Below are 25,059 nucleotides of genomic sequence, written 5' to 3'. Positions count from 1 at the left end.
AACACTGGCACCTTTGAAGTATTCTGCACTCATACAGGACTAATGGTACAAGCAAAAAAGTGCCACGGGTTCTTGATTTCTCCAACCAAGGACTCATATGTCATCAATAATTGCGAAGATTGGTCCATAAACAATAACAAATTACATATGATTACACCCTGTGAATCAGAGAAATATCTCGGTCTCAAAATAAACCCATGGACAACAACCAAAAAACCAGATGCAGTAAATCTGCTACAAGATTGGATCCACAAAATTGACAAAGCCCCACTAAAACCTTCTCAAAAGTCAACAATACTGAATGTATACACAATTCCAAGACTAATCTATCAGATGGACCATGCCTATACCAATCAATTATCACTAAAGAATCTGGATGGACTCATAAGGAAAGCAATAAAAAGGTGGCTACATCTCCCCAAATCCACATGTAATGGACTACTATACTCTAGTAATAGAGACGGGGGATTGGGCACAACCAACCTCTCCAGCCTGATTCCTTCAATACAAATCAGAAGGCTACAGCGTATGGCTATGTCATCGGATCCTATCATCAGCACTCTGATGCAATCGGAAGAAGCACAAGTAAAACTCCAGAAACTCTGGATCCAGGCTGGAGGCGATGAAAACAAAATCCCGCAACTAAAAGACCCAACAACCTTAACAGTGCAGTCAGAGGATATACTGCTTCCAGTGGGATGGGAACCCAGTCCCAACCAAAAACCAAAATTCATGACTCCATGCAACTGGCGTAATGACGAATTTGAGAACTGGACAAAATTACCTGTTCAAGGAACAGGAATTAAAAACTTCAAAGATGACCCTGACAGTAACTCCTGGCTTGCGCATCACAAAGGTTTCAAAGAAAGACACTATATCGCAGCACTTCAACTTCGGACTAATGTATATCCCACCAGGGAAAGCGTAAACAGAGGTCAAAGGGGATACCCAACACTCTGCCACTAGTGCCAACAGAAAACTGAAACATGTTCACGCATACTCGGTCAATGCCCAGCGTGAAAAGCACAAGAATTAAAAGACACAATAAAATCTGTGACATCTTAGCCAAAGAGGCTAAAAAACAAAATTGGGAAATCAGAAAAGAGCCACACTTCATACTCAAAGACTCAAAGAAAACTCAAAGAACTCAAAGGAAACCTGACCTCATTTTCACGAAAAACAATGAATCAATTGTAATAGATGGTACTGTACGTTATGAACAAAACTTACACACACTAAAAGAGGCAGAAAGAGAGAAAGTTGTCTACTATGAGCCCCTGAAAGAACAGATCAACAGGTGCTGAAAAAGTCACCTTCTACGGCGTCCCTATTGGAGCGAGAGGAAAAATGGCATGAGAGAAACTTCGACGTCCTCCAGAGCCTGAAAATCAGAGAAAGTAGACAGAAACAGCTGGCAAAACTCTTCAGCTGAAGAGCCCTACTCTACTCCCTCAACATCCTCTCAATGTTTGGCGGCAAAAACGTAGCCACTGAAAACAACAATGACTGTATATAACCACAAAATATATATAATGTAACTAAATTGTGCTAAAAATGTTATGTTATTTACTGCTATATTGTAAACACCTTGGCTTGAATTAAAACCACAGCAACTACCCCTTACCCTGCTAAAAAAATCTAGCTAGGTCCCACTCTTTACAGCCCTACCATAGCCGGGACTGAATTTGACTGGTGGGCACTTAAATTAAACAACCCACCTTGACTTTGGGGATCTCGTAACGATTACAATCGGCATGGGAGCACTCAAAGCCATTGGCGGGTGTGTCATCCCTGATGCTGTCATGCAAGCGTCATTTTGGATGATTAAGTGGACGGGCCACTGAACCCGGAAAAGAAACCAGCCAGTCTGGTGAATATAATAGCCAAATGCCTCGTTATCTAATTAGTGATGTGCATGAATGGATGAACGAGATTCCCACTGTCCCTACCTACTATCTAGCGAAACCACTGCCAAGGGAAAGGGCTTGGCGGAATCAGCGGGGAAAAAAGACCCTGTTGAGCTTGACTATAGTCTGGCACTGTGAAGAGACATGAGAGGTGTAGAATAAGTGGGAGGCCCCCTCCTGGGGGAGCCTCTGGTGAAATACAAGCTCTTGTTTCTGGCACCCGCTGGCCACAACCTGCTCCGGAGACAGTGGCAGGTGGGGAGTTTGACTGGGGCGGTATACCTCTCAAATGGTAACCCAGGTATTCTAAGGCGAGCTCAGGGAGGACAGAAACCTCCCGTGGAGTAGAAGGGCAAAAGCTCGCTTGATCTTGATTTTCAGTATGAATACAACCGTGAAAGTGGAGCCTCACAATCCTTCTGATTGTTGGGGTTTTAAGCAGGAGGTGTCAGAAAACTTACCACAGGGATAACTGGAATGCGGCGGTCAAGCGTTAATGGCAACGTCGATTTTTGATCCTTCGATGTCGGCTCTTCCTATCATTGAGAAGCAGAATTCACCAAGCGTTGAATTGTTCACCCACTAATAGGGAACGTGAGCTGGGTTTAGACCATCGTGAGACAGGTTAAGTTGTACCCTACTGATGATGTGTTGTTGCAATCCTGTTCAGATATGGTCCTACAGAACTTATATATACACGTTTCCCCCCCTCCTGTCTTTGATGTAACCGAAGGAAATAGAAACCTTCCTTTGTCATCAGGAGTTTAGTGTAAACATTTACCATTTGGGTAAACATTCACCATTTGGGGGTAAGTACAGGGGGGGAAGGCCTCTGTGATCAAGCAGGCGTGATGGTTCAGTGTAGCATGTAAAAGCCATTAGCAGGCTCCATCAACACTCACCCATCCTAAACTACTGTTTCTAAAACAAAAATCAACTACGTGTGCAGAATGTACCCAACAACCTAAACCAACCCAATACACAAGAGTTCACACAAATACACAAATGAACTACGAATACCAAAGGGAAAACGAGAATGGACACAAGTAACAGGGTACAAAACAACACAGAGATTGATACAATTCGTCTGGGCAAGGTAATGGCTAAATAATGGATAACACAAACAAACGAAAGTACAAGGAGACAAACACAAACCAACAAAGCCAAAGCTATACGAATGCACGCACGAACGCACGAACGCACGCACGAAGCGAAACGAAGTCAAACGAAAGGGCCCTTCCTTCTGAAAACCTCCAAGTTATGTACTGAATAAACTGCACTCTGATTGGCCGAGATGCTAAACGATGATGATGTAATATGGAAACAATGGTGTAATGATGGGCCAATGGGGGAGGAAGAACAATCAAGGTCAGGAAGTGGGGAACATAGCGACAAAACACACATGGACCACACACTGGGATGTAACACATCCATTTGGTCAATATTCAGAAATATTGGAAACACATGTTTACAGATGCAGACATGATGCTCAGTTTTTAAACTGGGATTAATAGACATTAAATGAAAGATCTGAATTTCTACTTTCACGTGCTTTGGTTTAAACCTTGTAATATGCACCATTTCAGAGATATTAATGAAAATATGCCCTCCATTTTGTCAATATTGAAAAATATTGGACACACATTTTTATGGAGGCAGACATGATGCTGAGTTTAAAACTGAGGATAAAAGACATTAAATGAAAGCTCCGATTCTCTGCTAAAAGCTACTGTACAAGCATTTTCTTTTTAAGCTTGTAGTATGCACTGTTTGGGAGATAATAATGAAACCAGGCCATGCATTTTGTCAATATTAAAAAATAGGGGACACTTATTTTAGGAAGTGCATGGCTGATGCTGAGCTGAATAGTGCGGTAATTGGGCATTGCATGAAGGCTCTGAATCTCTGCTTTCAAATGCTCTTGGTTTAAACCTTGTAATATGCACCATTTCGGAGATATTAATGAAATATGCCATCCATTTTGTCAATATTCAAAAACATTGGCCACGCATTTTTATGGATGCAGACATGATGCTGAGTTTAAAACTGGGAATAATAGACATTAAATGAAAACTCTGATTCTCTGCTTTCATGTGCATTTAGTTTTAAGCTTGTAGTATGCAGCAAGTCTCCAAGGTGAACAGCCTCTGGCATGTTAGAACAATGTAGGTAAAGGCAGTCAGCAAGTCAGATCCATAACTTTGGGACAAGGATTGGCTCTAAGGGCTGGGTCAGTCGGGCTGGGTTGGGAAGCGGGGCTGGGCGCGAGTCTCGGCTGGACGAAGCGACGTGTGCCGTGGCCACTCTCGTGTGCCCCAGTTGGAGCCCTCCCTCCCCTTCTCGCGGGAAGGCCGGGGTGCCGGTGGGTCAAGCCATCGTCCACGGCGGCGAATCTGGACACGTGCCAGGCCCGTCCCGTGGATTTCCCCAGCTGCGGCGCTGGGCCCAGAGGTGGGAGGGGAAGGCCGGCGGGCGGCCTCGGCCAGTGTTTAGCAGCTGGCTTAGAACTGGTGAGGACCAGGGGAATTCGACTGTTTAATTAAAACAAAGCATCTTGAAGGCCCGCGGTGGGTGTCAACGTGATGTGATTTCTGCCTAGGGCTCTGAATGTCAAAGTGAAGAAATTCAATGAAGCGCAGTTAAACTGCGGTAGTAACTATGACTCTCTTAGCCCCCTCGGGTAAGGGGCGGAGGCGTAGTGACCTCTACCTCCTTGCTGGTAACTCCACTGCTCTGCAAGAGTACGTGGAGGCTAAATGAGGTCCAAATTGCTCTACCACCCCAGTGGGCCCGCCAACCCACAAGGCAGTATCCATGGCAAAAACTCATAATGGAAATAAATGGAAGTAATGAACCATACCGGATGGCACGTTGCCCGGGTCAACAAGGTGCCCTGGAAGGACCGAGGGCTGGGTCCTGTCCCAGTATCACAAAGCCCCCCACAAGAACGAGAAATGGAGAATTAAGACTGGTCTCTGTGAGTACACAGACAACATATGACGACTTGGCCCAGGTCATGTCCGATAAGAGTCTAATCATCCGCCACCCCGGAAAAATATCACCTAAAATAGCTCAAGCTATTGTGATATATGGCTCTCAATACAAGACTGTAAAGCGAATAGAGATTGAAAGCCTCATACAGGAGTGTGATCCCTCCCTGATGAGCATCCTGGAGGACTATGAGTGCGACTCAATCGGATATTATGATTATGAGTCCACAACCCCTCCACAGGAAGAAGAAGTAAGCAACCCAGATATCGATGAGTCACTTGAAAAACCAGCCTTCCTAAGTGACTTAACAATAAAGATGCAGATACCAAATGATGACCAGACCTGTGCCATCTGCAAAGAGAAAATTGGAAGACCAAGGATGGTACTACAACACTATATTCTCAAACACAATGAGATATCTTTGGAATTCCAATGCTCCAATTGCAATATAACGAGCAATAACCTCCACTCCATCCAATGTCATCTCCCCAAGTGCAAGGGGAAGACAGACAAATCCAACAAAGAAAATGAGGGCGAATGGAAGTGTAACATCTGCAACATAAACTTCCAAACCAAATCCGGCTTGTCACAACATAAGCGACATGCCCACCCAGAAACCAGAAGCAGTGAATGAATCCAGGAACTAAACAAGAACAAAGATGCCAGCAAAATATGGACAGAGGAAGAATTAACTAAACTAAAGACACTGGAATTAAAATATAAAGGGGCCAAAAACATGAACCAGCTCATTGCCCAAGAGCTTGGTACAAAGAACAATAAACAAGTGGGTGAAAAAAGAAGACCATCAAGAAACAGAAAACCCCTTGAAATTCTATCATCAAACAATAAATCAAACCCACCATCATCCAGAATGATGACAGTTAAACCCCCGACATTTGCAAAAAGAACAGGCATCCGCTCCAAACTCAAAAGACTCTCTAAAGACATTGTCAACAGAGAGGAAACTGAAGTGACAGTGAAAGAAGCTATCTACACTGATAGCAAAGACCCAGAAACCATCAAACAATTAAATGAAATCGCCTCTGAAAAACTACTGCAGACCCTAAAACCTGAAACGACAGATATAAGCAACAAGAAACAAAAACCCAACAAACATAAAAAGGGCAAAACATGGTCATGGACAAAAAAGAGGGCGAACAAAAGAAGACTATATAAATATCACCAGTCTCTATATAACAAGAACAAATCAAAGCTGGCTTCCCTAATCCTTGATGGAACTGAAAATGAATCTTGCAAAATTGATATCAAGGAAATTTATAATACCTACAAAAAGAAATGGGAAGAACACACAGCATTTTCAGACCTAAATAACTTCATATCAAAAGGGAGAGCCGACAATGAAGTCTTTGAATCCCTGATCAGCGAAGATGAAGTTCAAGAAAATTTAAGAGCAATAAAAAAGACCTCTGCACCAGGTCCCGACAACATAGACTGGCACGTCATCCAAGACCTGGAAGGTGATGGAGTGACGCTATTCCAGCTGTTTAACCTATGGCTAATCACAGGGCACATTCCTAAAAAACTGAAACAGTGCAATACAATCTTAATACCGAAGACCTCGGACGAGAAGAGTCTGGAAGATATTGGAAACTAGAGACCCATCACCATCGGGTCAATGCTCCTCAGACTCTTCTCTAGAATAATCACAAAATGCCTCGAAAGAGCTTGCCCAATAAACCAAAGACAGCGAGGCTTCATCAAAGCTTCTGGCTGCTCAGAAAACCTAACAACCCTACAGTATATACTGGAAAATGCCAAGAAATCACGCAAACAAATTGCAGTGGTGTTTATTGATATCGCTAAAGTATTTGACTCTGTGTCTCATGATCACATCTTCCAAGTATTGAGACAAAAAGAACTGGATAACCACATAACAGATCAAATAGAAGATTCATATCAAGACTGTAAAACCACTATAAAAACCGAAAACCAGTCCTCACAAGAAATCTCCATTAAAGTCGGAGTTAAGCAAGGCGATCCCATGTCACCCATACTATTCAACCTTGCAATGGATCCCTTGATCAATGCCTTGGAGGAACTCGGATGCGGCTTCAAAACCGCAGCTGGAAAAATCTCAACGCTGGCATTTGCAGACGACCTGGTCCTGCTGAGCGACAGCTGGGAGGAGATGAAAAGAAACATCAGCACCCTTGAAGAATTCTGCGTACAGACAGGTCTGATGGTTCAAGTCAAAAAATGCCACGGGTTCCTGATTTCACCCACCAAGGACTCATATGTCATTAACAACTGCGAGGACTGGTCAATAAATGGCAACAAGCTCCATATGATAGCTCTTACTGAGTCCAAAAAATACCTGGGACTTAAAATTAACCCGTGGTCAACAACAAAACAACCAGAAGCTTCGAATTTAATCCAAACATGGATTCATAAAATTGATAAAGTGCCTCTGAAACCTTCACAGAAGGTAACTATCCTCAATATCCACACAATCACCAGACTGATTTATCAAATGGACCATGCGTATACTAATCAAACAACCCTACAGGCCCTCGATGGTATCATAAGAAAAGCAGTCAAAAGCTGGCTGCGTCTCCCCGAGTCCACATGCAATGGACTAATCTACTCCAGCACAAGAGATGGGGGACTGGGCATAATCGAGCTAGCCAGCCTGATACCATCAATTCAAATCAGAAGACTGCAACGCATGGCAGTGTCATCAGACTCCACTATCAGATCGCTAATGCAAACCAATGAAATACAAGAAAAATTCCAGAAACTGTGGATCCAAGCTGGAGGTGAAGAAGATCAGACCCCACAGTTATCTGACCCTTCAACCTTAACAATTGCAACAGATTAAATAACATACCCAGACGGTTGGGAATCCATAAACAAACAAAAACCAAAATACAAAACACCCTGCAACTGGTGTAAAGACGAATTTGAAAACTGGACAAAACGACCAGTCCAAAGAGTGGGGATCAACAACTTCCAAGATGACCCCGACAGCAATTCCTGGCTATCTCACCATATGGGTTTCAGAGAGAGGCACTTCATTGCAGCCCTTCAACTACGAGCCAACGTATACCCCACCAGAGAATGCCTAAATACAGGCCAGAGAGGGCTCCCAACACTCTGCCGTAAATGCCAAGAGGTAACTGAACCCTGCTCCCACATACTCAGACAATGTCCAAGTGTACAAAACACAAGGATTAAAAGGCACAACAAAATATGTGACATCCTAGCCGAAGAAGCTAAGAAGCATGATTGGGAGATCAGAAAAGAGCCACATTTCTGGCTCCAAGACACTAATGAGTTGAGGAAGACACTAATGAGTTGAGTTGGGTAAGGAGTGGAGACTTAGTGACCTTAACCTCCATGTGGTCCTGCTGGTAACTCCACTGCTCTGCTTGAGTACATGGAGGCCAAATGAGGTCTAAATGATCTCACCCCTCCTGTGGGCCCTCCAACCCACTAGGTAGTACCCATGGCAAAACCTCAAAATGGAGAGTAATGTTAATGATGAACCATACCAGATGGCATGTCGCCCAGGCAAATAAGGTGCCCTGGAAGGACTTCGGGTTGGGTCCTGTTCCAGTAAATCCTTACAAGACCCCAGTAGTTAAGAGTTATCAGCAGGCTCTCCGGAAGAGAGTGATCCGGGCTGGACTATAAAGAAAACACGCTCCTGGCTGGGTTTAAACAGTACCTTATCCAGGACCTGGGTGTGGTAATCTGCTCTCAGGAGGTAGGTATTTAAAACTGGGCAGAGACTCACAAAGTACATATTTTAAGTCATTAGCACAGAATTCACCCATCTGAGATTGTGCCAGCCCTAAAAATAAACCCCTTAAAACTTTTTTTTACATAGACAACGTTTCCAGATTCCTATTTTTATGGATCAGTCTGAAGCATCCTTGATGTTTGTGAAGGACGTTCCCAAAAGGAGCAATTTTTTTACCAACTGAGGATGACTGGGTTGTCTCACCAAACCATTGCTAACTACATCAAAAATATCAACCGGTTCCTGTGCTACATCCTGAATGCCACCAACCTAAGACAGGAGGATCCCAGCCTGGCTAACATCATCATCATCTTCCAGAGCATCCAAACGGACATTCAGCAAAAAAACAGCAAGGATGTGTCACAGGAAGTCATCAGAAAGAGGTATTTTCCATTTAGTTTCCATTTGGAACTCTGATTCCAGTTGGTTTCCGGTTCTGGTACATGATGGGAATTGATGTTGATGGTGCTACTCCTTCTGCCACAGATACAGACAGCTGCAGAGTCCTGGGCCAAGCGCCAGTGACTGCTGGAAGGTGGTGAGGGCTTCAAAGAAAGATGTGGAGCGAAACTGGAGAAGACGCACACCTCTGAAGACATCACCATGCCTGAGCAGCTTCTTGTGCTGTATTACCTGCAGGCCATTCTCCAGCTGAAGTACCTGCATCACCTAGGGGTGATAAAGAATATGACAGTAAGAATGACAGTCTTGCATATTTCAATTGTTTGGTCAAATTCTAACAATGACACAATGATCTGACGTTTATAAAGAGACAGAATGACAGTGCTGGTCAGGGCTCATCACTGTTATTTAGGTGGCGCTCCTGTTACTTAGAGCCTTTACAGGGAGACTGGACTGGAGGGAGGGGTGAGGGAGAAGATGCTCTCAGCTCTGTGGTCTGTCAAGCAGATTGAACGCACTGGAGAGCGGAAGTGTGAGAGTGGAATTTGATCTCCACCCCAACTTCTCTTAAGTAACTCCATATGGAACAAGAGTTAATGAATGGCAAACATCAGGTTCGAACAGCCTCAGCAGCACTAAATCGTAATGATTCTTGATGACACCTCCTCATGATATATGTAAGCCCCTTCTCTCCTTCACATTCATCTTTTGCACCTCTCTTCCACACTATCCCCTACTTGTGAGTCCTCATTGGGATCCCAGCTACCTTAGCACCCAGCCAAGTGGGTCAGACACCAGCCAGGCTGCCAGGAGGGCATTTGAGACGGCCACAAAGAGGCTCACAGATGCACAGGAGAGCATCATGGCGGATTATCTGGCCCACTCAGATGGTACTGCAGAGAAACACTAGAGGATGCTGACACATGACAACATCTGCTCAGCCATTGAAGTCATCGAAGGTGTTGCAGAGGTGGGAGTTCAGTAAGTGTCACCATGTTCTGAATAAATGACAAAATATTCATGTGTCAAAAACAGCAATTACTTCATGCTTTTGAAACATCAAGAGAGCAATCGCCACTCAGTGCTGCAGGATGCACATCTGCTGTGTAACTGGAAGAGAAAACAGCACTTTCAGTTCTTTTCAGCCAATGTGTTACAGAGATTATTGTGATCTAATATTCGTTTTTACATCAGATCAACACCAACATCCGCTGTGGCAGCTGCAGGATCTGGAAATCCGAAGATGGATGATGCCACAGCCTTCCAGGAGCTGACACGGGAGTTTCCAGTGTTGTTAGATGGGCAGCTTCCCAGAAAGAAAGAGCGCCTGAGACTGACTGGAAGTCATGACCGACACTGTTACGACAGGTGGAGATCAGATCAGAGGAAGATGAGACTGCAGAACATTATTGGTAAGTTTACATATCAATTATTTTCACAGAGAAACAGACAAAGTGAATTTGGAATCAATTCTGAGGGTTTCTGTTCTGGTTTTCATTCCAGACTATTACTCTAGACGGTTACCAACAGAAGGCCAGGTGACCCGCTATTTTCAAAACATGGGCTAGACTGCAAATATACCAACAGCGTCTGAAGTGCTTGAGAAGTGGAAGCCCAACACAGATGCACAACCAAATGAAAGGCAAATTAAAAAGATGGAAAGCGTCAAACCTGGAGAGGCCTGAGTATCACTGACGATCCAGTGAAGGGGAAGAAGGTTGTGACTTCCACGCGTTTCCAGAAAGGAGAGGTGATGTGTCAAAGGAGAGGTCATCGCAAAGACAGCTGCAGAAGCCCTAAAGGCACAGATGGCAGAGGGAGAGATGAGATGTCTGCTCTTTTTTGATGGACCTACACAAAAAATGTGCATTAATGCATGCAAAGAACATTGCACCTGTCACACGGATAAGGAGACTATCGGAAGGCAAATAAATTCCTCTGAGAAAAAAGACAACATCAGGGCTGTTAGAGAGTCATTCATAATCAACGGACAGCCCGTCATGACAATTGTGTTTATAGTGAAGAGGGACATTGCTGAGGGAGAAGAGCTCCTCTTTGATTACAGAGTTTCAAGGAAATCATTTCAGGGTGAAGGACAGTCTCTGGAGTGGTTGGATAACTGACCAGTTCCAGAAAATACTTTGAACATACCTGTATATGTTGAACATATTTTCTTTTAACTATTAAAGATACTATCTTCTTGTGACTTGAAATCCATCTCAGTATTGCTTGTGTGATTGTTTTGAAGATGACATGTCTCGTTCTCCAACAGCTAGGACACCAGGAGGGGATAAGAGACAGTAGAAAAGTAGATAAATTAAGCTCAGAAAAGCATAGAGGCTGATTAGCCACCCCACTCAAATATTCCCAAGACAAAACAATACGCGACATCTGCCCAGCTCTTGTTCTTATTGAATGTTTTGGAATTAAGAGGTCTAATTGTCACCACTTTTGAAAAACTGTTGACTTTATCTGAATGTTTCAAATGAGCGATCACTCCACTTAAAACAAAGTTTTCAAATTACTTCATGATCAGTGGAGCAATGCAAAGAATCTTTTTCAGTGTAAGACATCTGCTTTTGGGTCAGTTTAAATTGAACAAACTCTCAAATCATTTTGAGATGATGTGTTACAGTAATTATTGATTTGTGAATTTATTGTTTACAGACAAAGGCGATATTCATTGTCAGAAGATGGATGATGGCCCAGCATTCCCAGAACAGACACTGGAGTTTCCAGCAACATTAGACGGGCAACCGCTTGGGAAGAGACATCAACTGAGACTGACTGGACTTCATGAACGACACCAAGAACAGAGCCTTCAAGATGAGTCTAGATAACAATTCCTTAATCCTTTTAGTGAAGTTTTCTGAAGAGGTTAAGGACTAAATAATTTTTCAGCTATTTTATAAGATAATTAAGTTTGATTAAAAACATCAGAGGTTTATCTTTAAAAGAATGTTTAAAAATGTAAGTTGTCTCTTAAACAAAGGCCACTGTTTGTCCACTGGAACAAGCGTCTCCAGATAATCAGTTAAGCAACCTAAAACAATTGATGATTGTAAATATGACAAGATTGTCGTGATGTAAAAGCTATAGTAAAGTGTAAAGTATAGATCTGTTGAATTCTTTTGTTTTTGTCTTCAACACCATTATATGCAGATGTTATCATTTATGTTACCTTTTTGTAGCAGCCACCTGCCAGTCAAGATGCCAGGAGGTACATGATATGACCCACAAGTACTTAATGATGCAGAGAAGAGCATATGGGAAAAAGAAAACAAGACATTTATCTGTTAACACATCCAGAAGTCAGAAGATGGGTGATGGGACAGAATTTCAAGACCAGACACTAAAGGTTAAATTGAAGTTTTAGAAGTGATTCTTTGTGTTTTGCTTTAACACAATAATATGCTGACATGATTAATTTTTACATACTGCCTGATATTCTTTACAGTCCAGGGTTCCCAGGAGTACACACAGCACAGCCAAAATGTGGCTAGCTGAAGTACAGCAGACTATAGGGGAAGAACTCTTGCCCACATTAATGTTTCTGCTCTGAAAAGCACTGGATAAAGGTATGTCACAGCCTGCTGTTCAGCTGCTGATTTTGTGCAAAACACTGCAAATGAAAGATTGAAATGTCAGCATTCTATGAATTTCAGACATGAGTATGTATAAGATTTGCATGCTAGATTTGAGTATGCTAGATTTGCAACACATGTTTTAATAACTGAAAAATTGTAATATCGCATAGTTTGCTTTGGTTTCCTCCAGGGGCTCTGGTTTCTACCCATCAGTCCGAAGATATATTAGTGGGTGGTTAAATGGATTCTGGTCAAATTGGCCCTAGGTGTAAGTGTATCTGTCTGTATTTGCATCTGGCATCCCTTATGTTTTAGTTTAGTAACAGTAACAGCTAAACTAAACATAACAGCATGTCAGCAGAAGGAAAGTGAGGATGTTTCAGATTTTACAGAAAGGTTTATAACTTTATAGATAGTATACTTGGGGTTAGCCGATGAAAAGGAAGTGAATGAAGATACTTCCACAGTAATGAAACTAATTTACTTGAGTGGGTTAAAACCTGATGTTGCCAAGAATGTACAACTATTTGATTTGATTTAGTAACTTGCGAAGCATGTATGCAAAAGTGTGAGAGCTGCAAATGGAAAGTAAAAAGACTCCCAAGCAGGAGAAAAAGGAGCCGCCGCTTTGTTGCAATTCTAGTGCGATCCCAAAATTATACCCAGATATAAGATCCCTTCAAGGAAATAATGAGGATTGGGATAAATATCCTGATTGAACATATCCAGATGGGGGTGTGTTAACTAGCCCTGGGGGAAAGGGGGACAAAACACCAAGATAAAACTACTGTGAAAAAAACAGGGCATTTTTGGAGAGATTTTTGTAAGAAAGAGGCCTGAGTTCACAGTTAAAGAACATGTCAGAAACTGAAACGAGAGCCTTGCGTGAAATAATAGATTTAAACTAGGAAACCCCTTTGTAGCCTCCCTAAATTTATCTCAGGATTTAAATAAAAGAGTAATAATCTTACAGTGTACAGTAAATGGTGTCCAGGTTCCTGTAACGAAACCCAGATGAGGTATGAGGATCCTATGCAAACGCAAGAGCGGGTAGATATCGAAACAGGCGTATAATCCGAAACATTAGGCGAGCTCGTGGTCGACAGGCAAAAGGTTATTCCAAAGCCGGAAGATACAGAGACAGGCGTATAATCCAAAACAGCAGGCGATGTTCAAAGTCGTTCAAAGATGTTCAAAAGAAGGGCGAAAGGGAGGTTCGGAAGCCGGGAGAAGTATCGCAAATGAGGTACAGCTCTCTAGGAGAAGACTCAATACCGAGCAGCGGGAAGCGGGTTTGGATGGTTTAAATAGCGCTGCGCATGGTAGAGCGTGTGCTGATGGGTTAACACGTGCGGCGGCGCTTGTTATTATTAACCCGCTGCTGGTACTGGTTAGTTCTCTTGTGGGTTGATCTCCACTGGCTGGCGGTTGTGACGGTTACCCTATTAAGGGGACACAGGAGCACAGTTGTCCCGTTTATTGACTATAACAGCAAAAAGATGCAATATAAAGTTTTCTAACAGGTGGAAGGAGGCTACAGGAGTGAGGGAGGGTTGTGTTCAAAGGAGATACAAGCTGTCTGTCACGCCCCACACTCTACCTCGGAAACGCCGTTCTGTCCCTGTCACATTCCACACCCTCCCTCGCAAACGACGTTACATTCCCGGAACCTCTGCTTCACAATCTCATCCCTGATTGAACCCATCACATTCTCACATGCATCAGATTCCTCAAATTCTCACTCCCTAACCAATCATCCAATCACACCCCTTTCCTTTCAGTATTTAAACTCCCCTCACACACCTTCCCATGCTCATTATTGAGAAGCCTCTCGTAGTATTCTCCAGTGCGTGTTTCCTACCTTTTTGACTGATCTCCTGTTAGGAATCTTCTGCTTTCGCCTCTTGACCTCACCTTCTGGATTTCGACCCTTGGATTGTTTTGGATATCTTTCATTGCCGGACCCTTAGCCTCCCTTATTGACCTTGCCTCCTGGATTTTGACTTTTGGATTGTTTTTGCATATTTCTCGTTACCGGACCCTCTGCCTCCCTTATCGACCCAGCCTTTGGATTTCGTCTTTCGGATCATCCCTTTGCTACTCTGCGTTCTGTGGGATTCCAGTCACGCATAAGGATCCTCCGATTCTACCTATAGGTTCCCTGACACTGTCACAATATGCTTGGGAAAAGATGTAGAGTTTACGTGGGTGGGGAACACACCAGGCCTATTGCTATACAAGATCCTCACAGGAGTGATCCCCTTTGATAGAGGTGATGATTTACAGTAGTTTTATTGGCATGGGTAAATAGTTCTGCTTTTTGTCTGAATGTACCTCAAATGTATTAGAATGGAACTAACCGTATGCTCCCCACTATAATCACAGTTTTAGGCCATCCTCTATTAAGGTGAGAATGACTATGTAGTACTTACATACCAGACAATTTTGAACACATCACGGACTTAGCACAGTGCATCCATGATGAAGGACAAAAATATCACAACTATAATCCTGATGAATAGGGAGGGGGAAAGTGGCTGCAGTCTGTGTTTAGAGCCTGGGGAGGATCACTGGTACAATATTTCTTTATTGGCCTAATACTACTAATCATTTTTATTTTATGTATTCACTGTCTTAAAGCTGTATGCACAAAGGTAACTAGCTCTGTTAGCTAGTCTCATTGTTAAGAACATAGTGGTGTGAAAACAAATATGTGTTGAGGAGGGAGGAGGGACTGAAGGAATGTTATAAAATTTATAAAAGCTAAAAAAAACTGCTTGTCTTTCAGCTTCATCGGGTCAGTGGAAAAATACAGCTCATGTGTTAAATGTAGTAAAAAGGGAAATCAAATGTCTTGTTTTGCGAATGTAAGCAATAACGAAAGTCTTAATAAGGAGTTGTTTTTCTGTACCTGATCTTGACTAAAAAACTAATGGTTCATTTTAGGGATTAGGTAATGTATGTTAAAGGTAGGAAGTTTGTCTGTCACTGTGTATAAAAAGCACTGAGCAACGTCTTTCGGAAAGACTAGCTTTTGCAAGCAGCTCTCCCGTGTGCATACGAATAAATAGCTCTTCTTTCACCAACATCATAATTCTGTCAATTTTAGGGAGTGCAGGGCTGATGCTGAGCTGAACTGTGGCATTAATGGGCATTAAATGGAAGATCTTAGTCTCTTCTTTGACATGCATTGGATTGGAGACAAGATCTCTAGTACCACGATACTGAACACCAGAACCCCCAAGGCCTATGTACTCAGCCCACTCCTGTTCACGCTGATGACTCATGACTGCACTGCTAAGCACACTGCAAATTACATCATCAAGTTTGCTGATGACAAGAAAGTGGTGGGCCTAATTAGTAACAACGATGAGGCATCATAGAGAAAGGAGGTGGAGCAACTAGCGGACTGGTGCTTCAACAACAATCTGTCTCTGAATGTCGATAAGACAAAAGAGATGATAATTAACTGCAGGAAGGCCCGCCCTAATCACTCCCCACTGCACATTAATGGCTCCCCTGTGGAGACAGCTAGAAGTACTACAGCATCAACAACATCTCCACTTCCTGTGGTGAAGAGAAGGTCAAACCTTCCCCCCCATACTATTGAGGGATCAAACATTTATTCCACTAGTTTGCTTTTACTGTGTAAATAATGTACTTACATCATTTACTAACTATCCTGCCAGAATAATGGAAAATGACTAACTGCAATTTAAGTGTGAGCTGGCTACGTGCCTGGAACGTGAAGAGCAGAGTCAACTTCGGGCAGCCTGACCAGAACTGAGAGTTCCTGATATCTCCTTAAGTCATGATTAACAAATTCTAGAAGTCAATAATGTCTGCTTTAATAATAATTAAAGGAACCAAAGAATATTCTTACAATTCTTATAGTTTATCACGTACCAAGGCACAGCCTTGGCTTTACACCATATATGGCATGGAACTGTACTGAAACTGTCTGGGTTATCTGTGGTCGGTTATCTGTTTGTGATTTTTTTTAAACATGTCCTTTTGTATCAATAAGTAGAGTCATGGCTTCATCGGCTTTGGCTTCCATATGCAAACGTAATAATGGTAATGCCTGCTTCATACAATCCCTGGATTGTGTCTCCTTTGTTGGAGGCAACAAAACACGCTTCTCTGTTCAATCTAAAAACTTTATCCATATTCTGTCTACCCAAAGTGAATAGTGTTTCAAAAAATTCATCCACTTTCAGAATTTGACAGAAATGTTCACAACTCATCAAAACACGCTTCTCTGTTCGATCTAACAATTATATGCATATTCTGTCTAAAGTGTAAAGTCTAAAGTGTGGTCGACAGGTCTTTTAAGAAATGACAAATTCTGGATCATGTCAAAGGAGCAGGAAAAGTGGATTTAGTGAAGTGTTTGCAGTGATCCTGTGGCTCTGCCCTCAATACTATGTGATTGATATATTTTATGTCATGTGTGGGTATTTGTCCCTGGTATTAATCACAGGCAATCTCAACAGAATAGAGTTCCATACTACAGAGTGCTTCAGAGTTCCATACTGCCTAAACATAAGCAGCTCTTGCTTAGTAGATTATATCGTAGCACAAAGATAACAGCGAAACCACACTACAGCATAACTGTTTCACTTTTTCATTTAGAATAAAAAAAAAGTTCTTTAAAATTCAATGCATTTGTATTCCTTTTACCTTTCTGTTTTGCCTTTTCTAACTTGTAAGGACAATATCTCCACCTTGTTAGTAATGTCTTGAGGGAAAATTTTTATTTCAATTATCTATTTGATTATTTTTTTTATTTGAATTGAGCATTTAGCAGTGCTATTTTTTTAATTGAAGGCCTCTACTGTACATAATGTGAGTTTATTTAACAAAATGAAACAAAATGAAAGGAATGCATTTTTATGAGGAAAACAATGTTGATATTACCGTGATAATCTTCCTTAGATCATGTATTGCATCATTAGGACAGTTTGTGGGCTTGAATTACAAAAATTTTCATGTGCTATGGTACAAGATAAACAAAAACATTTATTTTAATTACATTTGTTTTTTAAAACACATGTAAGAATTTATTTAATTAACATTAGTGAAATAAAAACATTTTAAAATATTACTTTTAGTATATTTACTCCTTAATGCACAATGCAATGATAAGTAGTGCACACATGCACAGGCGTGTCTCAACAGGCACAATACTCCATACTCCAGAGTGCTTCAGAGTTTCATACTGCCAAAACATAAGCAGCTATTGCATTGTAGAGCACATAATAGCACAAAGGTAACAGTGAAACCGCACTACAGCATTACTGTTTGCTTTTTCATTTAGAAATAAACACAGTATTTTTTAAAATTCAATGCATTTCTATTCCTTTTACTTTATCGCAGCTTTGCCATTCTTAACATGCGTGGACAATATCTCCACCTTGTGGTCATTTTTGGTAATGTCTTACTTTGAGGGTAGGGTTTTATTTCAATTCTCAAATCATAGTAATGTAATTTTCTTTAAAAAAATGAAACAAAATGAAAGGAATACATTTTCATAAGGAAACCAATACTGATATTCCCATGATAATCTCCCTTAGTTCCTGTATTGCATTAAAACACTTTGTGGGCTTGAGCTACAACGATTTTTCTCTTCTGTGATACAAGATAAATAAAAACAAAAGAATTTATTTTAATTAATTTTGTTTTATAAGCAAAAAAAAACATTGAAAAACAATAGAAACAGGAAGTAAATAGGCTACACAACAAGACACACCAGAAAGACATGAATAATCACAGGGAACTAGGAACAGGACAGAAGTAGAGCACCCTCTAGGTGTACTGGGCGTGACAGTTGCATAATGCAATGAACAAAGCATTGCTTACAGGCCACTGAGACAGAGCACTATGCTTTTTTACAAATACCTATGCTTGCTGCAAAAATTACAGTTTTGTTATTAGAGCTTACATTTTGGCTGCAGATCTGCAGTAGGACCTACAGGTGATTTAAGAAATGACAAATTCTGGATCATGTCAAAGGAGCAGAAAAAGTATAATCAGTGAAGTCTTGGCAGTTGTCCTGTATCTCCAGCTTCAACACAGTGATATATATATGCTCCTGTGATTTATTGGTTCATTTATCGCCAGACGGGCCAGAGATAGTGTTGTGAAGTACATCAACCCACAGGAGCACAAGGGTAGACCCACAGCACTGTTTCTCCATATACAGGTGTGTATACATATACATGTGTGTAGCAATAACATTGCAGCAGGAGTGACATTGATTTAGAGCTCGCATTAATGGGATGTTGGTATGGTGTGCACTGAAGGCCATCAGAGCTCAGCATATCAAAGACCGGGTTCTAAGTCAAGCTGTTGCATCACAGAATCACTTCTAAACCTTACCTCCAGTATATTTAGTGCTTAAATGTCCATGCAATGAGGATAGTACTGCTTACAGGTCTCTAAGATGGTGCGCTGTCCCCGTTGACAGACATGTATGCCTGCTGCAACACTTATCCTATTTTTCTGATCATGTCAAAGGAGTAGGAAAAGTGTAATCAGTGAAATGTTGGCAGTTGTCCTGTATCTCCAGCTTCAACAAAGTGATGACTAAAGTTGCTGGGGTTTATAAGATGTTTATAAAATGTATAATGTATGTATATGTTTATAAAATGTACATTAAGGCAATGGCAGATATAAACAGACAGTGTTACAATCCCTGCCTCTCGGCAACGAAAGAGGCAGAAGAAGGCGTAGCCTTAGTTCATTAGTCCACCTATCAGTGTATGCTTTCACCACCACACCTCCGTCTCATCTGGTATTTAAGCATTAGTCTTTCCCTACCCCCTCGCTCAGTATTGGTTTCCCTTTCGAGCTACTTAGTTGCGCTACGCCTTCTACCTCCTCGTACTGTTCTGGTTCCGACTTTGGTTTATCCCCTTTTACTACGTCTTTTGGATTACGGCTCGGCTTCGGTTGCTTTCTCCTAGTTTGGTTCTCTGGCTTCCCCTGGACTCTCGGCTCTCTCCTTCGTCTACGGTTTTGGATTACGGTCTGGCTTTGGCTACTCTCTCCCTGTTTGGATCACTGGCTTCCCCTGGACTCTTGGCTCTCTCCTTCGGCTATGGTATTTGGATCACGACTTGTCTCTATCGGCTCCTGCAAGTGGGTTCACTACTTGGTTTCGGTTTCACTGGCCGAATCCGTAACAGACAGGAGAACAAAGGGCCCAATGACTATTTTGGTTCAAAACTTTTTTGGAAAAAAAAAAAATTCCTGTCGTCAACCCCAATATGGACAGACATACTAATGGGCAGATTTCAGCAATACCAAAAAATGGACAGACTACATCAATTTCTGAGGTAAAGTTCAAAATGAATGTGTGTAAAGGTTAGGGACCCTTTACAAAGCACATGAAAGGGAATTTTGCGATCATTAAGACTGAATTTGTCTAGAATAAGTAAGTCTCCTGCCCTTGTGGAAGAGGAGGAATGGAACAAGAAAAGAAAATTGCACAACATCTCAGGCATTCATTCCAAAAATCCCCCATCAAGACAATCAAACATTTTTAGTCTAAATGATAAATGCAAAATTTATGGTCATCCAAATGATCACAAGCCACCTATCATTAAATTCTAAAAAACAAGTTAAAAAAAAAAGCCCTAAACAAGTGCTGGTTTAATTTTGTCATGTAGTGTGTTGCTAATATGAATGCAATACAGACCAAAAGAAACATGGAATTCTATTCTAAAGGTTTTAAGATTATGCCTGACTGTTTACTGAATTTGGTCAAACCTGCTCTGCTTTTCAAAGCCACTGCTAGATGAGATATGCGAAGTGATATCTTCAATAGATTTCACGAGAGAAATTGACCCAGCAGATTTAATAATTCCCCTTATGTCCTGCGTTGTTTGTGGCCAAGTAAACAGTACCTTTATTACTTCCCATGTAGACGTTTGCTAGAATTGTAGTTTCTTGCATACCGAATACGAATAAGTCAGTCATTTTTTGGTTGCACAGATAGCTGATTTTTTCATGAGTTTATCAACCCTCATACACAAGTCTTTGCTAGAGAACATAGTGACACAGAATTGCTCAAAGTGTAAGTAAACAGTGGTCTGGAAGCAACGATTGGCTGGTACTTTCATGCATTGGACAGAAATTTAGAATTAAAGCATCACAACACAGCCAAAACATAGCATAGACTAAACTAATGTTGTGTTTGTTTTCTAGAAAGAAAGGAGGCATCAGACAGAGACATATGTTGATCAAACAATGTACTCACGGTTGAGAATGCCAATACTCATGAAACACAAAAAAACCTGGAGCCACTGAACAGTTACATATCAGCTCTACTGCATAGTAAAGAGGCACTGAAAGAGTCTTTGAATAGCTTGCAATCAGTGACAAAGAAACGGACAGCGTTACCTGTAACAATACACAAGACTTTCAAGACCCTTCTGGGATCTAAAGCTATTCAGATTTCCAAAAATACCAGTAGATGCTGAACCAGGTAAAATCGACATAGAATCTAATATTAGAGAATTTCTCGCAAAACATCTATGATCCAAAATTGGACTCCCAAGCCGTGAACTCCCGGAGGTTTTCTTGCAGTTAAATGAGGTTTTTCCTCTCCCCTGTGCTGTGTAAAATTTGTGTGTCCAAAGGATAATAGGCCAGATAGCTGAAGCAGCATTTGAATGCTTTCTGAGTAGTTCTACACTCAAAATAATAAAAGCTGATCTGATTTAAGAGACAATCTGTAGTGTTTTGATACAGAACACCTGCAAGGCATCTTCACTTCCCAGTCTATCGGAATGCATGGGGGGAATCAATTATCAACTGGTACTTGGGTAACATGAGAGCCATCGTTTCCACATTACAGGATCAAATCATAAAGGCTCCATACCATGTCTGTGGCAGAGCCACCTTCCCAGGAAAGACACATCACCATTGAAGGTCTATTCAATATTTTGGCTGTTTCAATACACTCCAATAAAGTTAATAAAGCAGAAGACCAAAGTTTGATAATATGTCTTACATTTACACTCCCAAACAATTATCCCATAGACAGTAAGGAAAAAAGTGTGAAATTGACACTTTATTTCAAACCAGAAAGGATGATCCACTGGTGAAGTGTTAACAATGCCCACATTGCGATAACATGCCCTTTGAGAAAAATCTCGTATCGGCCGCTAAAAGGCCCCTATAAACCCCAGCAACGTTGGCAAAGGACGCTCATCTGGCAAAACCATGGTTATATACTATTAGCTGGGGGTCTGTAGAACAGATCTGAGTCACTTTTGGAGAGGGACAAATTTTGGTTTGGTTGGGAGGGGAATGAGACCACTCCCTGTCCATCACTGCATGGTCCCAGTCTGGGAACAGCAGGTGGTCTTATCAACCCCAGCGATTTTGACAGAGACACTTACATGACAAAAACAAGGTGATTTTTTATTAGCTGAGGGTTTGTAGAATAGATTTGAGGTATTTTTGAAGTGGCACAATGTTTTTTTGGCTGGGAGGGGAGTGATACCACTCCCTGCCCATCGCTGCACGGTCCCAGTCTGGGAATAGGAGGTGCTCTACAAACCCCAGCAGTTTTGACGGAGACATTTATCTGACAAAACAGTGGTGATTTTCTATTAGCTGTGGGGCTGTAGAATAGATTTGACATATTTTTGAAGAGGCACAAATTTTGGTTTGGTCGGGAGGGGAATGAGACCACTCCCTGTCCATCACTGCACGGTCCCAGTCTGGGAATAGGAGGTGCTCTATAAACCCCAGCAGTTTTGACGGAGATGCTTATCTGAGAAAACCATGGTGATTTTCTATTAGCTGTGTGTCTATAGAATAGATTTGAACTACTTTTGGAGAGGCACATTTTTTTTTGTCAGGAATGAGACTTCTTCCTGTCTAGCAGTGCACAACTCTGTGTCAATTTGCAAGGAGGAAGTGATATAAAAACACCAATAAGATTGCAAGAAAGTAAAAAATTAATGAAGAACGGCAATTTCCTACCTGAGGGTCTATTTATCATATTCCACCTAGTTTTGTGGATGTACAAATTGTTGTTGTGCTATAAATGTGACATTAATTGGTCCAGGGTTATTTTTTATGAGGCAGGTTTTAGGGGGCTTTTATTTTGAAGGGTGCTGCCAAGCCAGCGTCGCCTAATGTAGCTTCCTGCTACTGAAACCGGGTGCGAGCTGCACGATTTGACTGATTCTCATTTCAATCTGAACCATCCTCACACGGGGCACCAATAAATGTAGGGGTTTTGTGAATTTACTGGGACAATTTATTAATTGTAGCAGCAATCACGAGGTGGTTCGTTACGGCTTTTAGAAAATCAATCGATCAGCGACGCACACACACACGGATTCAATCAACGAGATACATTTATTAATACATAACCTGTGCATAAAACATAACAATCTGCCTGGGTACAGCTGGCAGATCTTACTGTGAGGGCTATCAAAGTGCAAGGTATATAATAAGGAAGAGATGCAAAACACAAAGCGATACACAAAATATACTTTAGTATACCGTTCGGCTATACTATCGTTAATCAGTCTACATTAGCTACTCAAAAGTAAATACATTACTTATATGAATTGAATTGATACCAACTTGTGTTGAGGTAACAATTGAATATGGATATGGATTCGTATTTCCCAGCACGGGCACCAAGACCAGCTAGCGGCTGCGGCGTTCAACAGGCGTCGTCTGGCTCCTGGCCAACCAGTCGGGGTGCAGCTCGGAGTCGGACGAATTAGGACCGGGTAAAGTTAGCTTGAAGTTCGAAAACGATTTTGGCACACCTGTAGCGTTTACACGAAACCTCTTAAGAGTTGCGAGAATACTTCCTTTGTGTATAAAATAAATTGTGAATGCTTTCTCAGCCTTTACTTTGTCGTTTTTATGACATTTTTTTGACCAAGCACGAATATTCTTTTGTCCATATCTTCACAATGGAAGCACAGAACGCCTTCAGACCAAATGCATTTTAAAGACCACGACTTGTGGATATTTCCACAGCCTCTACATCAAACTATCAGTGAGCTAATTATCTTTTTTTAAACCTCCGGTTTTTCATCGATGCATAATTACGCACTAACTAGAACCCGGGGGACCGCTGTGTTCACAAGTTCACAACGCGAGAAATACTGTTCAATACGGTTTCGTGCGAAAAACCCGTATATGACCATAGGAAGCAGAACAGCGCAGTCTCCAATTACCCAGACTGTAAGCACGGGAATAAAGCTTTGTTTGATTTCTGAAACCCTTCCTTTACGTCCTGTTTTCATTCAGGTAAGGGTCAACTATATTCACAATACTACTGGCAGCAGGAAGATTAAAATATTCTTTACTCAGCAGCTTATTAAAAACAGCTCCCATGATGTTCAAACCGACTTTTTACACAGAACACTGACTCAGCTTTGTGTTCTGAATCTCTTTTTGTCGTGCTTTTATTTAATGTGGCACAATGCACTGGGATAGGGGTATTCTGTTCACAAACCAATAGCATTTAAACCACAGCACCCACAATGCTGCAAGTAAGTGTTTTGCACACTAAGCAGGTCCTCTGACTTTTCCCAGCTTTGTTTTGGGTTGTGGAACCTTTATTTTTTTATGATTTTTTAAGATAACACTACAGGTAACACACTGGGATAGGTGGGTCTTCTTCATGACTCAATAGTATTTCAGGCACAACAGCCACACTGCTGAAACCAAGTGTTTTACACACCAGACAGCCCCCCTAACCCTATACAACCTTGCTGTGGCTGTGGCCCCTTTCTTTCTTTTTTAATGATTTTGTGAAGATAACACTACAGGTAATACACTGGGATAGGTGGGTCGTCTTCATGGCTCAATAACATTTCAAATACAACAGCCACACTGCTGAAACCAAGTGTTTTACACACCAGACCACCCCCCTAACCTTATACAACCTTGCTGTGGCTGTGGCCCCTTTATTTATTTTTTTATGATTTTTTCAATATGGCACTATTAGACAGGCAGTACATGGGGATTGGGGGGTGCTATTCATGAGTCAATAGCTGTTCAAGCACAACAGCCACAGTGCTGCAACCAGGTGTTTTACACACCAGACAGCTCCCCTAACCTTATAGAACCTTGCTTTGAGTTGTGGAACATTTCTTTATTTTTTATGATTTTATGACTGTAATCAAGTGTTGTGCTCACTAGGCAGGCCTCCTGACCTTTCACAGTCATGCTTCGTTGTGTGAAACTTTAATTCTCTTTTTAGGATTTTTTTAACATGGCAACTTCCACCGAGATGGGTGGGGGGTGTGGGGGTGCTCTTCAATAGCTTTTTCATCTATACACACAAACGGATGTAACCAAGACATTCAGAACCTGTCACGCAGGGGCTGACTGCTGAGGATAGGGATCCAATGCGGTGCCC

General features: G+C 41.6%; 1 protein-coding gene and 1 long non-coding RNA gene across 2 annotated transcripts; both read left to right on the top strand.

The window, feature by feature from the left end:
* Positions 1–9,807: 9,807 nt before the first annotated feature.
* Positions 9,808–11,263, top strand: LOC148810881 (uncharacterized). Its single transcript, XM_088908837.1, has 3 exons — positions 9,808–10,044; positions 10,258–10,475; positions 10,567–11,263. Exons 1-3 carry the CDS (start codon positions 9,977–9,979, stop codon positions 10,629–10,631), a joined length of 351 nt encoding a protein of 116 aa, XP_088764963.1. The 5' UTR covers positions 9,808–9,976; the 3' UTR covers positions 10,632–11,263.
* An 8,215-nt stretch (positions 11,264–19,478) lies between these two features.
* LOC148810880 (uncharacterized) lies at positions 19,479–21,387 on the top strand. Its single transcript, XR_016086563.1, has 2 exons — positions 19,479–19,990; positions 20,862–21,387. It is a non-coding gene; the product is annotated as an uncharacterized LOC148810880 (long non-coding RNA).
* The last annotated feature ends 3,672 nt before the right edge of the window (positions 21,388–25,059 follow it).

This window comes from Atractosteus spatula (assembly GCF_055471065.1).
Source record: "Atractosteus spatula isolate fAtrSpa1 chromosome 17 unlocalized genomic scaffold, fAtrSpa1.hap1 SUPER_17_unloc_3, whole genome shotgun sequence".
Lineage (NCBI taxonomy): Eukaryota > Metazoa > Chordata > Actinopteri > Semionotiformes > Lepisosteidae > Atractosteus > Atractosteus spatula.
Note: the sequence above shows the minus strand (reverse complement) of the source record. Positions and strands in the feature narration are given on the sequence as shown.

Excerpts from the sequence above, each read along its gene's own strand:
- LOC148810881 (XM_088908837.1), top strand. The coding sequence starts at position 9,977 with ATGCTGACACATGACAACATCTGCTCAGCCATTGAAGTCATCGAAGGT. Across the intron at positions 10,045-10,257 it reads GTTGCAGAGGTGGGAGTTCA|ATCAACACCAACATCCGCTG; the intron begins GTAAGTGTCACC and ends TTTTTACATCAG. Across the intron at positions 10,476-10,566 it reads GAGACTGCAGAACATTATTG|ACTATTACTCTAGACGGTTA; the intron begins GTAAGTTTACAT and ends TTTTCATTCCAG.